Here is a 17,132-nt window from a genome sequence, read left to right on the forward strand (position 1 = left end):
ACTCAGATGATGACTGTTGTATTTGAGTTTGAACTGCATCGCTGCAGACTCCACATCCCAGATATTTAATTTCAGCCAATATTCACAGTTAACTCCCGTCTCCTCACACTCCACTGATCCTCAGCGCAGCACGGTGGAGCTTTTTAAACATTGTTGCGCTGAAATGCTGCAACGCAAATACCCTTTTGCCGTTAGAATTGTACCTGTCTGTCATATTTATATTAATGGCATCCATTAGTCTTTCAAGGTTGGTTAAGATTGCATTTTGTTTGTCTGATTATGTCGAACAGCAGAAAGAACAAAGCTGTCACTACTGATTATTTACAAATTTTTTAGCTTTTGTTTTGACAGTCAAACAAATGAGCGGATAATTCCTCTAAATGTTTTGTTGGAATGTGATAATGAAGAATGGAACTCAGTTTGTCGTGGCTTTTTAAAAATATTTAGGGTTGTTTGTGACATTTGTTTTTAGTTTTAGTTTAAAGTGAGATAATTTTACAGCAAGTTTTAGTATTTTAGTTGTTTGGACAAAGAAATGTTGCAACAATTTCTAAACATGTTTTTTCAAACAGTAAAAATAGGAGACTATGATGATTAAAATGTTGTCACTGGTGTCACTAAATTTTTGCAGTATTTTGTTTCATAATACCAAATTGATATTCTACTGTTTAACTGTATCGTTTTTTTGTTTTTTGTTTTAATTTACAATCAAGCATTGGTTCACTTTTGTGCTGCCTTTAAACCTCTGACTTTATTTTCTAATTCACCTTTGGGATGTGCATCAACCTTGGGCCTTAAATTCTTAATCCCCAGCACAATGTCTCTTCTCTGCTGCTCTGTTTTATGGAGCTACAATGGGAAGGATGTTGGAACCAATTTTCAAATGTTTTGTCGGCCGTGTTTTATCTTCTCAGGGACGAAAGCCTTTCCGGAAGTGATATCACATCCAAGCTGGAGCCTGCGTTCCTCTCCGGGCTGCGCTGCAGTCAGCCGCTGATCCGGGCCAAGTTCTTTGAGGTGTTTGATGCCTCCATGAAGCGACGCGTCTACGAGAGGCTGCTTTACATCTGCTGCTCACAGAACTGGGAGGCCATGGGAAGTCACTTCTGGATTAAACAGTGCACAGAGGTGAAGAGAGCAATGCTGCTCTTAGATGAACTCACTCTGTTCAAAATGCATTTTTCACTCTGGCTAATCCTCTGTTCTGCCGTCTGTTTGTATACATTCGTTCTGTTTAGCTTCTGTTGGCAGTGTGTGAGAGAAACACCATCATCGGCACCAGCTGTCAGGGATCCATGCTGCCGTCCATCACCAATGTCATCAACCTGGCCGACAGCCATGACAGAGCTGCCTTCGCCATGGCGACGCATGTCAAGCAGGAGCCACGTGAGAGGGAGAACAGCGAGACCAAGGAGGAGGTGGGGCAGGAGTTTGGAGGCAACACATGGAGATACAAACAGTCACACCAACCTCAGTAGACTTGTGTTAGATGTTGTCAGTTCTTCTATCAAAGATCATTGGTTAAATGTTCTCTCTGGACAGGATGTGGAGATAGACATCGAGTTAGCGCCAGGCGATCAGACGGCCATCCCTAAGACCAAGGAGCAGGCGGAGAGGGACACAGGCAACCAGCTGCACATGCTCACCAACCGCCACGACAAGTTCCTGGATTCACTCAGGGAGGTCAAGGTGAGTTCCACTGCCTCTGGAACCCTCATGAACCCAGGTCAACATGTTTTTTAAAAGTCGCTGCCCCTGATTGGCTGCTTTGTCTGTCACGTCTGGGAACTTTGTCCACCTCTCAATTGAGGTTGAAGGTTCAGAACATGAGAACCAAAGTTGGCTTTGTTACTCCGTCCTTGGGTTCAATTCAAACGACAAAGTCAGGAAAAACAATGCCTAAAGGATATTTTGTATCCAACTGTTATATGAAGGGATTTTTGAAATTAAAGCAATTACTCAGTAGTAACCACTGGCATTTAAGGAGAATGCAGCCTTAGAAATATTGATATTTTTAATGCATTTTCCCTCAACTCTGCTGAGCAGTACCAGCCCCGAGTTCTTCTCCATGCAGAACCCTGCTGGCCTTTTTATTCAAGCTATTAATTTAGGCACCTGGGACATGTATAACAAAGTCAAAGAGAATTTAACTGCTCAGCAGGACAGTAAATAAGCTGCACCTCAAGGACAGGAGACTGTGAAGTCAGCTGATGTCACGTCTCTCTCTTTGTCTGTCTGTCTCTCTGTCTGTCTCTCTGTCTCTCTGTCCTGGTTCAGACGGGGGCTCTTCTGAACGCTCTGGTCCAGCTCTGTCACATCTCGACACCACTGGCTGAGAAGACCTGGGTCCAACTCTTCCCTCGACTGTGGAAGATCCTCTCTGACAGACAGCAGCATGTGAGTGTGAACGACTGGTCACCAGATGGAGGACCTTAGTTTTTATTTTTTTAGGTTCACTGTGTTTTCCTTTATTCTGTGGTATGTGTACCACTGGTGGTATTTAGGCTCCCTCCAACATTATTAGCTTATTAGCATCTTAGAGAGAAGCATGGAGTGTCCAGTATTATTTAGAGGAGAACGAGGCAGCTTGACCAAGGACTGCCGCTCAAGTCTTTAGCACAAAGAAGGTTGGACTGCAGCTGTTCCTTCACTCACCTCCTTCACTCTGTTCCTAAGGCATTAAACACAGTATTAGAAAGAATCTTTTAATCACTGGAACTGTGGAAGTGGGAAAAACAAACCTCTTAGATGAGAGGTGGAACAACTTCAAGAAGATTTAAGCACTGACATGGAGAGGGCTTAAATTTTAAGGGAAAGTGCTTGAAAACAGCAACTGTGCTTTTATGCTTCACAAAACTTTCATATTTTTAGAAGAGATTGTGTTACTTTTTACAGTTTGACTCAGCTGAATCACTGCAGCTGTGGTGACCAACGATGGAAGGACAAGACAAAAGTGATTCAGACCAAATATAGTCAATTTAAAAAAAAGAAAAGGTTTTTTAAGGTTGTGTTGTTTTATTTTCTGAACTCCAACAAGGACAGAAGCTCTGAGCTTGTCTGCAGCACTTCTGTCTGAAAACCAGCGTTTTCACTCCCCGAGAACGGATTCATCTGCCCTAATAAATGAGGAGAGGAACACTGTAATGAGTTTAATGAACCAGATGTGTGTAAGGTTTTTGGAGAGTGTTTGATTTGAAGTGATTGAGCTCTTTAACATATTTAATATTCAGCCGGGAGAGTGATGACTGTAGAGTGATGACACCTCATCCTCCTCACTGACATGAAGTGACAGATGTGTCAGAACTATTTATTCTGACGCCAACATTTCCATCATATTAATTTAGGATGTGAATAGCGTCATTACTAGTTCTGTGACTTATAAAATACATTTGTGTGTATATATATATATATATAGTATATATGCGCTGATCCATTCATGGGAATGACAGTATCTGACAGGTTATTGGTCTTTTCCATCACCAGCCTAATTAAAGTGACCATCACAGCTTCAGTTTTCCACTTCGTCACCAGAGAGTAAATTTAGATGCATTACCAACACGTCATTTATTTCTGAGTGGGTGTCAGTTAACTTGACAGCAGCTCTTATCCTTTAGGCCAGGCAAGGTCGGCTTTGGGGCCTTCATCCGCAAACTTCTTAAATTGTAAATATATGTTATTTATTTTCTGTTGAAGCTGAAATGTTTTTGGCCAGATAACATTTTTCAACCTTTTCCCACAAAGTTTCCCAGATTTTTATCTGTCATTTGCCAAACTTTTACTTCACATTTTTACTCTATTTTAAACTTGCTAAGCCTCCATTGAATATTGATAGGTTTCCTTCTCTGTTCTTTTGGTTTTGATTCACTGGAATAAAATGAACTACAGAATGTTTCCCTCTTTGGCCAAATAATCCACATGTTGAAAACAAAGTGATCATATCCAACACTTCTTTCCTCTCCAGGCTCTGTCCGGAGAAATTAGTCCTTTCCTCTGCAGCGGCAGCCACCAGGCCCAGCGGGACTGTCAGCCCAGTGCACTCAACTGCTTTGTGGAGGCCATGTCCCAGTGCGTGCCTCCTATTCCCATCCGCCCTTGCGTGCTCAAGTACCTGGGAAAGACGCACAACCTCTGGCTACGTTCCACCTTAATGCTGGAGCAACAGGCTTTTGAAAAGGGCCTGAGTCTGCACAGTAAACCCAAACAGAGCACAGAGTTTTATGAGCAGGAGAGCATCACACCACCTCAGCAGGTATTTTATTTTTATTTTTTCTCTAGCGATTAAAAAAATTCCTCTTCCCGTTTTAATAACCTGATGTTAATACACAACTAGGAAATATGATCAGACCAGACGATGATAACTTCTGGTCAGTTTACCAGGTATTCAGACAGTTGTCTATGCTTCTCCACAGGAGATTTTGGACTCCCTGGCAGAGCTTTACTCCCTGCTCCAGGAGGAGGACATGTGGGCAGGTCTGTGGCAGAAGAGGTGCAAATTCCCCGAAACGGCCACCGCCATCGCCTATGAGCAGCACGGCTTCTTTGAGCAGGTGGGAGAAAATTGAAGAATAAAACTGATTTACAGACATGTCGCTTAAAGTCCTGCAGATAAATGCCATTTGATGGTCAGTGGTCATTTTTTTTGCTGCCGCTCAGACGCAGAGCTGGATTTACGGCACTGTTTTTTGTGCAGTCGTATTAATGCAGCAGTTTCCTTTCGGCTGATCAGGCTGAGTCAGTAATCATGTGATTTGCCTGAAGACACTTGAATCCAAACCACATCAAAAATAACCTCTGTGTCTGTGCAGGCTCAGGAAAGCTATGAGAAAGCTATGGAGAAGGCCAGAAAGGAGCACGAGAGGGGCAACATTTCCCCCGCCGTCTTTCCTGAGTATCAACTCTGGGAAGATCACTGGATTCGGTAAGATTTTAAAAACTGAAACAACCTTAATTCTCCTTAACAGCATTTACATTCATGACAGTGTGAATTAAAAGACTCAACATCCCACAGTTGAGCAAACAAAGTTTCCATTCTGTGAAATGGCCATGTGCCCCCCCATCCCTGTCCTCCTCTTTTTACAGAGCTGTAACATAATTTTGTCTGTACATAAAAGCAGTATAAATACTGTTAGAGGGAAAATATGTCTCTGTCATCACAAATATACTTCCACCATAATATACTGTATCTGAATTAAACTGACTCCTAATAACAGGAGCAGCTGTAGTTACGATGACCACCCTGCCTGGCTGCAAATTATGCTTAATGTCTGCAGTATTTCACAGTATTCACTGGACCCACTCTGTTTTACTCCACTGTTTGATTTGACTTTTTAGGGTCCAAGCCTGGGGAAACAAAAAAGCTGAAAAAAAGCAGAATAAAATATTGTGTCTAACACTAAGATTTAACTGAAGTTGTTTTCACTTTTCACATGTTTGTGTGCAGCTGTTCCAAGGAACTGAATCAGTGGGAGCCTCTGACAGAGTACGGCCAGTCCAAAGGTCACACCAACCCTTACCTGGTGCTTGAATGTGCCTGGAGAGTGTCCAACTGGGCTGCCATGAAGGAGGCTCTGGAGCAGGTGAGAGCAGCCCAGTCAGTCGCCATGTTGAGATTTAGACAGTTTTGACCGTTCGCCTGCTTCACACAGTACGTCACGGTAAAAGTCCAATAACCTCCAACAGTTAGTCTGAAAGTAAAAACCACGACCAACATGTCTTGGCCTCAACTCAGTCAACCAGAACATTTGCTCAGTGGTCATTTTGTTTTAGTCCCATTTACTTGTACAGTCCTCAGTCAGTAAAGTGTCGTGTCCTCATATTGATGCCGTCCGGCTTCTCCACATCCCCTCGGCTAAAGTGAGGGAGCGTGGCTATAAAGCTGTGCAAATGTACCTCAGCTGTTTGGTGGGCTAATTTATTGTCTTCACTAAAACAAAGTGTGTGTGGAGGCTGAGAGAAGAACGGCACCAGGCGTAGAACAAATACTCAGAGCAGAGTCTTTCAAGGAGACTTGGAGCCAAGAGAGCTGCTCTGTCCTGAGGTGACACCTAATTAAACTGTCTGTGTGGCAGCAGCACCTCCACTGTGTCCACTCCTGCAGACTGTCTGTCAGTTCCTGCGCAAGGAAGAACATATTTGTACATGTTCCATAATTCATGGAACTGCCTTGATATGATCAGAGAATCTGTACAATATAAATATTTAAATAACGTCCCGGCATGTGCCAGCAAGGTGGACTGACAGCAGAGGGATGGATTTCAATTATTGCAGGGAATTTTGTTTTTTTTTTTTTGTTTTTTTTGTTGGGGTCTACTCCTCCCTTCACTTCTTCCTTTCCTTCCTCCATCTCTCAGTTCCTCTCTCTCCAGCTCCAGATCTAACGGCTAATATTTACGACAGCTGCAGGTGTGAATAATTACCCGGGCATCTGCTGCAGGGTGATTTGTTTCATGGCTGAGGAAGAAGAGCAGGGTATTCAGTTACCTGCCCACCCGGAGCTCACGAGCTGGAAGACAAAGTCCAAATGTCCCCGCTTTCAATTAAAGCGAGCTCTTGATAAGGGCGGCCCTGTCTTGGGGGGGTATTCATCAAGTGTCACCCCTGATAGGTGCGCTTTGACCGATTGCTGTAATTTTCTCCCAACATCAGTGTGAACACAAACACACAGCTCGGCTGCTGCTGGGTATAGTGTTGAGCTTGGGAACTTGTAAACAAACAAACAACAACACCCCCATGTGACCTGGCGCCCCCAGGCTGTTGTTTTAGTGTTAATGTGTAATGTCAGTGTTTTAATCAATAAGCAGGACCTTTTCTCTCCTCCACCTCAGCAGTGACTTGCCCTGGTGTTTTTGTGCGGTCGGGGGGCGTTGGGGGATTGGATGTTGTGATAAGGCAGGTCACAACTGATGCTAATGTTGCCTCCGTCAAACCAATTAAATAAGCATGTATTTAAATGTGAAAGTTGACTTTCATTCTCCACACCTGCAGGTGGAAATGAGCTGCCCCAAAGAGATGGCCTGGAAGGTGCATATGCACCGCGGCTACCTGGCCATTTGCCACCCAGAGGAGCAACAGCTGAACTTCATTGAGCGGCTGGTGGAGTTGGCTTCCAGCCTGGCCATCAGAGAGTGGAGGAGGCTGCCTCACATCGTCTCCCATGTGCACACGCCGCTGCTTCAGGTCAGTGAAGCAACACTAACCCCAGAGGCTTCTTCGGTTCTTTTTCATTTCTAGAATCTCAGCCTCACAGACATATGTTTCCTAACTCTGTAACAAATCTAATTGAGTTGAGTATTAAGAGCTGCATTGTGAATTTAGTCTAAGGAGCGTCTTCATTTTATGTTATCGAGGTCACTGGATTAATGGCAGTAGAGAACTGTAGGCGCTGAGGGTCCTCGAAGCCCATTCTCTCCAACTGTTAAACTGCTAGGAATAAAAGGGCGAGGGAGGGGGTGGAAACTGAAGGGAAAAAAAGGTTGGGAAGTGAACAAAACAGGACTACAGAGTGAGAGAAAGAGAGAAGGAAAGAAGTTAGTTTAGAGCAGCTGTAATTACTTCTCTGCCATCAGATAGTGTTTGATTAAATACCTGCAGCAGAATTACATTTACATGATGAATGGGGGGGCTGTGAATGAAGAGTTAGGAATGGACCGTCAGCTGATATTAACAGATAATTGTGAAAAAATATTGTATTGCCTAATTTATTTTGTTTTGGTAGATTTGACTCCAGAGTCTTCAGCACTGCTCCCCATTCACTACCTTTATCTTATCAAAATGGGTGTATTTAAAGCGGGTGACTGCACTCCTTTTGTGTGTGTGAGTGTGTGTATTTTTGCTAGGCCTCTGCTCGCAAATGTGCAAAGCAATTAATTTACCCTAGGGGAATGAAAACAAGCTATTTATTCCTCTGCGTGGCCGAGCGACCTGTTGTAAATCTCCATTCCCAACTCTATCTCACACGTTCACCGCTCCATGCCTCAGAGAACGAGGAGAACGCCCCGATTCTGCAAATACATTAGGCTTGAAATACCATTTGAATCAAGATATCATCAAATCTCAGCCCTCGGCTCTGACTGACGATCAATGGATTATCAGCCATGCCATCGATTATAAAGGCCTGGCGTTAATATTGATGGATGAGTTGTTATAATGGAATGATTGATAGTATGTTCACATCGAGGCTCTGGGCCAATCAATGGTGCTTCTCTTGGCAGAATGAGAGCGAAGCACTCACTTATCATTTTCACATTTTCCCATCTCTTGTCATTTCTATTATTTTCGCTTCCATTTCACTGCAGATAAGATATTGTTGCCACTCTGTAATGATTTTTTGTTTTGCCAAATGATTTTAAGTGACAAAATTGTTGTTTTATTTAATTTTCTTTGCAATCTAAGAGTGGAAATTATTTTAATCAGAAGTTTGACAGTAACAATAACCAGTCACAGGGTTGTTGTGGAAGAAACTTTAACATGGAGATTTTTTTTTATGCCACTCTTGAAATGAAAAATATCGATACGCCGTTATATCATGATATTTCACAATAAGCACCCGTATAATTCGATAACTAAAGTTAATAGCAGTGCCAGACGTGCTAAAAACACACAATTGTAACCAAAATGGTTTTTGCACTTTTTGTGTTTACCATCCATGTCAGCCTTCTGCCATGCGGCGTAAGAGTTTCAAAATGTGGGGGAAGCTGTCAGGGAGTGTGGTCAAGAAGATCCTTGTGACGCTGTATAAAAGTTTCAACGCCACTTATTATTAATACTGTCCCCCGCAGGCAGCACAGCAGATCATCGAGCTGCAAGAAGCAGCTCAAATTAACGCCGGCCTTCAGCCAGCCAACCTGGGCCGCAACAACAGCCTCCATGACATGAAGACAGTGGTGAAAACCTGGAGGAACAGACTGCCTATTGTCTCTGATGACCTGTCACACTGGAGCAGCATCTTCATGTGGCGCCAGCATCACTACCAAGGTGTGACACACGCCCACAGTCCCATCACTGGTAAAATTGAGTGTATTCTCCTTGTATAAATCATGTATAAAAGTGTACCAGGGCCGGCCGCTGCAGACTTTCTCCTCGTCTTCTAGTCTGATGTTCATCCCATAAAGGAAACTTCTTTAAAAGGCCAAGATGTACAGAACCACCTCAGGCTCCCTGTACATTCCTACTGTCAGCTCGATAAAGCACTCCGTCTCACTACGGGCTGCCTCACACACACACACACACACACACACCAGGGCACACTTACCTTGCTCGTTGCCCGTCTCTCTCCCATGGTGACTTTGAAACCATTCTGAGAGGCAGCCACTGCAAAATGTGATGTCTCATGCAACTTGAACTCCAGCTCGCTCTGTGTGAGGAGCTGAAATAGTAATAATACCAGCGCTGCCTCTGCAGCACGGTGCCAATAAAGCCCCACCTTATTTATACACGGTCGCCCTCGAAAAACCTCAGTGCTACACTGAAATGAAACGTTCTTGATGAAATTTCATCACCATGGCCCATTTACTGTTCACAACATTTGTGGCCCCTCCCTCTCCGAGGCCCACGCCGCTCTCTGTTTTTGCAATATGACAGCAGAGCTTTTCAGAGTGTGTACTCTGCTCCAGGCTCTCCTCCTCTTTTTCATCCTCCTCTTCCTCATCCTCCTGTATTCCATACATTTTTAACAGTGACACTTAACACAGACAACAGTACGGCTAATGACTTTGCTACGTCTCTCTCTGCAGCCATAGTGACAGCATACGAGACAAACACGCAGCATGATCCCAACAATAATAACGCCATGTTGGGAGTCCACGCCTCCGCCTCTGCCATCATTCAGTACGGAAAGATTGGACGTAAACAGGTGAAGTGACAAATTCTTAAATTTAAGGAGTTTTTTTATTGTGTCCTCGGTGTTTTCTAACCCGTCATGTCCTGCAGGGTCTGGTGAACGTAGCTCTGGACATTCTGAGTCGTATCCACACCATCCCCACCGTGCCCATCGTGGACTGTTTCCAGAAGATCAGGCAACAGGTCAAATGTTACCTGCAGCTGGCTGGTGTCATGGGCAAGAATGAGTGCATGCAGGTACAGGTTTCTCAGGCGTTTTGTCATTACATTTATTAACTGTTCAAATCAGAGCACCTGTGAAGTTATCAACAATTTTGCAAGAGAGCACCTGTGAAGTTATCAACAATTTGCAACAGGGCAAAGAAACACATTGTTACCTGGTGTCAAAAAAATTGAGAATCAAATCTTTTTTTTTTAAATTTGTATTACAACTTTTTGACCTACCCTATTGTGGAACATCTCAGAAACAAATTAGAGATCTTAACATAACTGCAGTACAACACCTGCCTTTTGGTGTCTCTCGCTCCCTGCAGTAAGACTTTGTTACCAAAGCCCACAACCTAATGAGTGTTTTTGTCGTTCCCTAAATTGCTTTGGGTTTTTATTTGCCAATACATAACTTTTTTTATTGCAACTTGTAAGTTGAGTGAAAATCTTATTGGCAGAGTTGCTCATTAGAAACAGCACAAAATCAATTTGCTTGTACAATCTCAAATTATGTCCAATCAAAACCAGAAAAAAAGAGACGAACATATTCCCCACGATGCAACACCTGCAACCTCACGCTGCACAGCTGGGAGAGATCTGGGGCGTAGTAATGGATGTTCCAATTTCATCAAAGTTTTTACTGAAGGGCAGTGCATTTGATGCATTTAATGTGATTTAGGCTCCTGAGCCGACGGCTGTTGGCAGCAGCTGCAGGTGTAGTTAGCGGTGCCTCACGGAGGGAACAGGGGTAAGAGCAAGAATTGTTTTGGGGTGGCTGTAGGTGACAGGCTATAGCAGGCAGTCTTATAAGAGAGTGTAACTCAGGAGATGGCTCTTAAGCCCACAGAGCGCTCTGATTAATAGAAGCAGTCCAGCACAGCACAAGTCATTAAAAGTGCCAGCAGACACTCCTCTCCCCTCCTCTTCCTCACCTTTATCTCATATCCTCCGGTGCTCTCCGTCTCTCTCTGCTGCTGCACATCATTTGTCACTGCAGTACATAAGAGACACCTAATCAGAGATGTAGTTACCCCCAACACATCTTTTCTTCTCCTTCCTAATGAACACCGAGCGCTTTTGTTTGTTTTCTCACCTGTGATTACGGCCCAAACAATGCTGCGGTATCTAACTGTGGTTCCTTTTCTCCTGCTGCTGCTGCCAAACTTTCTTTGGTGCACTTTGGGTTGATATTAAAGCTCAGCCTCTCTCTTCTGCAGGGTTTGGAGGTGATAGAGTCCACCAATCTGAAGTACTTCACCAAGGAGATGACGGCCGAGTTCTACGCTCTCAAGGGCATGTTTCTGGCCCAGATCAACAAGTACGTACGCCGGTGGTCCAATCGTTGATTGGTCAAAACTGAGTGGGGTTAAACAACCCAAATATTGTGATATTTCATTTCATAATACCATATCAATATTCCTACAGCCCTGTCTTCCTTGTCACGCCCTCTTCCTCATATTTCTGTCACAATCTCTTGGCGCTTCTTCGTCTTGATGTATAAACAACAGAGTCAAATTAATGAGCGTTTCTCATTCGCACACTTCCATCATTATAGACTGAGGTAAAACCCCATGACGTAGCTTTAATGCTAATGTGTGACTATGTCATAAGCACATGGCTGTGCCACTAATGTGTTTTTAGCTGCGGGGTTGCCTGTGGAGGAAACGGCTGCTCTTTCCATTCCTCCTGTTGACCCCCACCCCCACTGCTCCTCTATGTCTACCCTCCTGCCCCCTCTTTATTTCAGCCCATCATCTTTGACATGACACAGCATCGTAAAGGGTAAAAAACAAATTGAGGAAAGCTTATTAAATGTATATGCAGCTCAATAATTAACTCCGGGCAATTTGCAGGAATCTATGGGATCAGCAGAACTTGCCTCCACCTCAGCAGGGTTTATTGCAATCATTAACTTCGCCTTTTACACCGGGGGCAGAATTAACAGCAGGATGGGGGTTGTGTGTGTGTGTGTGCGTGTGCGCGCACAGCCACGTATGCCAAGGATCTTGGGATCATTCAATTAAACGGGTGTCAGAGATTGGACTTCCTGTGTCCCTGTTGAGCTGCAGAGACCAAACTGTACCAGTGTGTGACGTGAAGTGACTGAGGACGACCCATTATGTGTTTCTGGAGTATTGTGGTATTCATAAGTCTACGGCTGTGACTCCCATAGCAATCAAGCTCCCGTTTCTTAATCACATGCCTTTTGTAATAACACATTTCAGCTAATAGGCTTAGGAGACATTTGAGTATAAGTGAGTGGGAGAGTACATTTGGATTCACTTCTAAAAATGGCGTTCAGTCAAGCTGTTTTTTTTTTTGTTTGTTTTTTTTTTCCCTTCCTATCGACAGACCTGTCTCCTCATTTTGACTGTGAGATGGTGCGTCTGACGGCGCCCCCTTGCATCTTATTTATTAATCGAACTCTGAAAGGTGTGACAACATTATTCACACATGGTGCCAAGGAGTGGTTAGGAACCGGCAGGCGTGGTGAAAACAGCTGATGGTTCAGAATATATTTCTCTGTCAGCATAACGGCTGCACTCCCGACTCAGGGCTCCTGCCACATTTCACCTCTCCATTTGTTTTCCCTGCTACTTAACTGTATCTAAATCAAACACTTTAGAGTGTGACTGCAGGGCTGCAGTTACAGGATAAAAATTTCATTTTTTTCCCTGTTTTTATCACAACTACAGGTTTCTCTCTGTGGCGTCAGTGACCTTCAGCAATCTGATAAACGCACTGGCTGTGCTTTAGCTCCTGCTGCGCTGCGTCTCTGTGACTTAGGATTAAATGCGAAGATGTGTCACCTTGTATTAAAAGGACTGATGTGCACAGTATGATAGGTTTGGATCAACTCATGTTACGTTGTATCCAAACAGCTTAACCCGTGGTGATATTAATTCACACCGAGCTAAAAGCACAAACAAATTATGAAGAGAAAGAAGACTCCGCTTTGTGTCATTGTACTCCTACTGATAGATAAAATTAATTAATTATCTTTAACCCGCCCCTGGCCTTTAGGCAGCACCTGTGTCACGACTGAATTTTTTGTGTTTGTCTAACACACCATCTGTACCTGACTGGTTAATGAATTTGAATTTGTGCAACTAAACATCGGGGTTAAACCATAAAATACATAGTTGCATTTTAATGTTAATGTTGTAGCACCTCTAATAGTTAGGGATTTTTTTTTTGTTTTGTTGCTTTTCTCTCCCTCCCTCCCTGTTCACCATCAGCCTCCTGCCCCTGACACATGACCCCTGAGATTCATTCTCTCTTCCTCTTGGTTCCAGGTCAGAGGAGGCAAACAAGGCCTTTTCGGCGGCGGTGCAGATGCATGATGTGCTAGTGAAGGCCTGGGCCATGTGGGGCGACTATCTGGAGAACATCTTTGTCAAGGACCGACAACTCCACTTGGGGGTGTCTGCCATCACCTGCTACCTCCACGCCTGCCGCCACCAAAATGAGAGCAAGTCCCGCAAATACCTGGCAAAGGTGATTACTGAACCCTGAAGCTGGAACTTTTATTATCTGTTTTCAGTTCAGGTGAAGACCGCTGGTAGAAGGCTATCATTGGAGACATCAGTGTTTCTTCATGACGTCCTGGTTCTCCAGGATGCCTTTGTCCCACTGCTGTGTGAAAACAGCATATCAGCAACCTCTGTAAAACCTTCAGTCTCCATCAGGCGTCTTTCCAAATAGGTTCACAGTTAATTCCCTGGTTTCCTGACCCGATCCAGCCCATATATTAGTGGTGCTGATGAGAAGACAGACATCCTCCACCCCAACCCCCCCACTCCTCTTTCAAACTGTCACGACTCCAGGCACAGAGTGGTAAATTGATTGATTGCGATCCTGGAGTTTACAGTGTGGACTGGTTCCCACGGCTGATCAATGCTTCAGTGAAGGCCACGCGCTAGCACAATGAGGGAGGGGTGGAAGGTGGGTGGTAGCGGACTAGGTGCTAACATTTGTAGTGTTGCTAACTAAGGCTAAGAGCTGTGTGGCAGGAGTCTTTGCTAACAAGCGACCCACCGTCTCACAAACATCAATTCATTCAGTACGCCTCTCCGGAGGTTTGTGCAGAGAGGCCGTTATATGTTCTTATAATGGGTGAAGCACGAGGAGCTGCTGAATCCAGGTCAGGTGGTGCTCATTAGTAGAAAAAAAAATCTCCACTACACCGTCGCTAATGGACTGGAAGGAGCTGACAGATTGTGAAAACTTTACCAACCCGCCTGCTGCTCTCTGTTTTCAAAAAGCCACAGGAGAGTGAGATTAGTGCCACTGAGTCCGGCCGTATAAATAATAAATATAGCCTTGTGCCGTCCAGTGTTAACCATCAGGCTTTACTATCATTAGCTGGTGTAATAATGGCCCCCACCCGTGTCACATTCCAATTAGATGCTCTTCTTTTCTCCTGGTGGCCCTCTCTGGTATTGTGCTGCCAAGCTGGGTTTGGCACTGCTTAGTCCTGATGGATGAAGTCAGATGACCAGTGATTATCAGTAATTATACACAGTCTGTATACCCACGCTGGCTGGCTGAAGACACCCGGGGGGGGGTCGAGTGGGGTTAATGTCTTCATCATCATGTGGACGTACACGCCCACACCCCCCCACACCCCTCGCAGACCCAGAGAAACAGCTCTGGTCTGGTTAATGTAGAGGACATATCTGCTAAAATCTTGCTTCTCTGTGTTTAAAACTACTATCAATTGTTTTCATTATTTTAATTTTATTTTTCATTATTGTAGTTTTTAAAACTTCCCCTATTTAACTTTTAGAGTCATTTTCTTCTGTCCGTAGGTTTTGTGGCTCCTCAGTTTTGATGACAAGAACACTCTGGCTGAAGCCGTAGACAAGTACTGCATCGGAGTCCCACCAATCCAGTGGCTGGCCTGGATACCGCAGCTCCTGACCTGTCTGGTCGGATCAGAGGGAAAACCTCTGCTCAACCTTATCAGTCAGGTAAAGACTTAACAAGACGGTCACAAACCAGAGGCACAGGGGCCACACACTGTCTGCATTGAGTTGCATGTAAGCCCCTATCTTGACCCCCACCAGAGGGCTTTTTTGGAATATACTACTTGTTCACTACTCTGCATCTGATCAGTCAACCAGCAGTGTTTTCTCTAAATGATTTCCAAAAAGAATCCATGAAAAAGCTGTATCAACTAACAGTCTGTGTTTGAAAGCATCTTTTCTTCTTCTGTTAACTAACAGTTCAGTGTTTTTTTTTATCAACTTCCATTTTCCATTTTGGGGTCAAACATCTGCCCTGTGTATAGATCAGCACTCTTCATCCATCCACCGTTCTAATCCAGATAAATGACATGCGTTCACACAAATGCGCCCTCTGCCCCAACGTTTTTTTTTTTTATATTTACCAAATTAGGCATTCAGCCTCAATCACTGTCCATTTTAAGCAAATTTTATCGGCCTTCACAAATCCCCCGCTAAATTAGTTTTTTTAAATGATTTTCTTAAGAAATTATTATAAAGTTAATATCGAATGCATCCGCACTGCGGGAACAGAGCTAGTAATTAAAGCGAGGACTAATTTGCTTTGCTTAATGGAGTATTATTTCCGCACAATTTGAAGGGGTGGGGGTCTTCAAAGAGTAGTCTGCTATAACAAACAACCAGCCTCTCAGCAGAGAGGGAGTGCTGTGTGGGAGATATGAAGGAACAGATGGAGGAGAGAGAGGGGGATTTGAAATATGAGAGCAGGAGTGTAATCATGAAAAGACAGAGCAAGTGTGTGATGGAGCCCTGATTACTTTGGCTAATCTTTGCCTTTTTAAGACATAACATGAAGAGGAAACAGGTCACTATTAAAAGCCTGGCTCCGAGCAAGGAAGCTCATAGTTGTTCTGCTTTTATTTAATTTGTTACTTTAGTCCAATGAAAGGTCACATTACAGTTTAACCTTGAAGTAGTTAAAAATAGCTGTTTTTTTTTTTTTTTTTCCAAAACTGCTTCAAGTATCAAAGCTGTTTTGGAAATGATCCAGAATCCAGAGGGTTTTTTTTCTTTTTAAAAATTCTGACATTAGTACTCTCTTTTCTGCATACAGTACTTACAGATAGAGGGTGGGTGGATACACCTGCAGGCTCTCTCTCTCTCTCTCTTTGCTACACCTCTTCACCCAGTGATAACTGTAAAAGGCTCGGCGCTCTTTTCTTAAACCCATCACATGTTTAGAGAGAGAACCACATTTTAATGTGTGGAAGACTTTATATCTGCGGCTGAATAATTTAGTGTTTCTCTCTGGCGGCGAGATGTTTAAAAAACGTACATTGAAATATTGATGAAGGTGAGGAGAAGATCGCCTGGGGGCTGGTGGAGGAGATGAATCAAAAGTTAAGAGGGAATCTCCGCAGCCGTCCGTACACGGACACTTCCACCTTTCCTTACCACCTCACCTTCCTCCCTCCACACATCAAAACATTAGCATTTAGCCTCCCCCTCTGCATACCATCTTGTTTCCCCTTGTTGCTCTGCCATCCTCACTCTTCCTTTCTCAAATGCCGTTGTTAGCTGCCACCTAAGGCTCTGTCTTCCTGGAACTCCTGACTCACTCTGCTTCTCCACTGAACATTTACTGGATGTTCACGGGGACATAAAACTGAAAAATATGAGACAATCAGCAAAGGAAGGTTCTAGGCGATTGCAGCATCCCGTAAGACCGTGCACATGTGGAGGTATTGAATACGTACAGTATTTCAACAACACCGAACCACTGACGACTGGAGTCGATAATATTAATTATTCAGTTACAGTGGCACTTCTCCGCTGAGAAAAACGACTGTTTGATGAAATTGTTTTAGTTCGATCCAAGAAACTTTTGATCAGAGTATTAGGAAAAATGGGCCAAGAGTCTGTTCCGTGTTGGTGCTATCTGAGAGTGCTACCTGTACTAACTTTATATAAAGACTAGATTGGCCACCAACTATTGTAGATTAGGTTGCATTTGCACAGTCTTGTTAAAATAGTTTCTTGTTCCTTGGATGAGCTTCCTGTGGTTAAACATTGACAGAAGAACTGTGACATGCCCTGATGACAAACAATATGGCTAAAGGG

General features: G+C 43.8%; 1 protein-coding gene across 1 annotated transcript in view; it reads left to right on the forward strand.

Moving 5' to 3' along the window:
- Window positions 1-17,132, forward strand: part of trrap (transformation/transcription domain-associated protein) — a 67,253-nt gene that overhangs the window by 35,648 nt on the left and 14,473 nt on the right. Inside the window, exons 50-64 of the mRNA XM_025057324.1 lie at window positions 915-1,128; window positions 1,239-1,418; window positions 1,543-1,689; window positions 2,278-2,397; window positions 3,962-4,249; window positions 4,410-4,547; window positions 4,806-4,918; window positions 5,441-5,576; window positions 6,985-7,176; window positions 8,778-9,003; window positions 9,732-9,850; window positions 9,928-10,074; window positions 11,262-11,362; window positions 13,341-13,542; window positions 14,856-15,017. Of these exons, the coding sequence (XP_024913092.1) occupies window positions 915-1,128; window positions 1,239-1,418; window positions 1,543-1,689; window positions 2,278-2,397; window positions 3,962-4,249; window positions 4,410-4,547; window positions 4,806-4,918; window positions 5,441-5,576; window positions 6,985-7,176; window positions 8,778-9,003; window positions 9,732-9,850; window positions 9,928-10,074; window positions 11,262-11,362; window positions 13,341-13,542; window positions 14,856-15,017 (2,485 nt within the window). The remainder of the gene's footprint in view (window positions 1-914; window positions 1,129-1,238; window positions 1,419-1,542; window positions 1,690-2,277; window positions 2,398-3,961; window positions 4,250-4,409; window positions 4,548-4,805; window positions 4,919-5,440; window positions 5,577-6,984; window positions 7,177-8,777; window positions 9,004-9,731; window positions 9,851-9,927; window positions 10,075-11,261; window positions 11,363-13,340; window positions 13,543-14,855; window positions 15,018-17,132) is intronic.

The sequence above is a fragment of the Cynoglossus semilaevis genome, chromosome 8, assembly GCF_000523025.1.
Source record: "Cynoglossus semilaevis isolate Cse_v1.0 chromosome 8, Cse_v1.0, whole genome shotgun sequence".
Classification (NCBI taxonomy): domain Eukaryota; kingdom Metazoa; phylum Chordata; class Actinopteri; order Pleuronectiformes; family Cynoglossidae; genus Cynoglossus; species Cynoglossus semilaevis.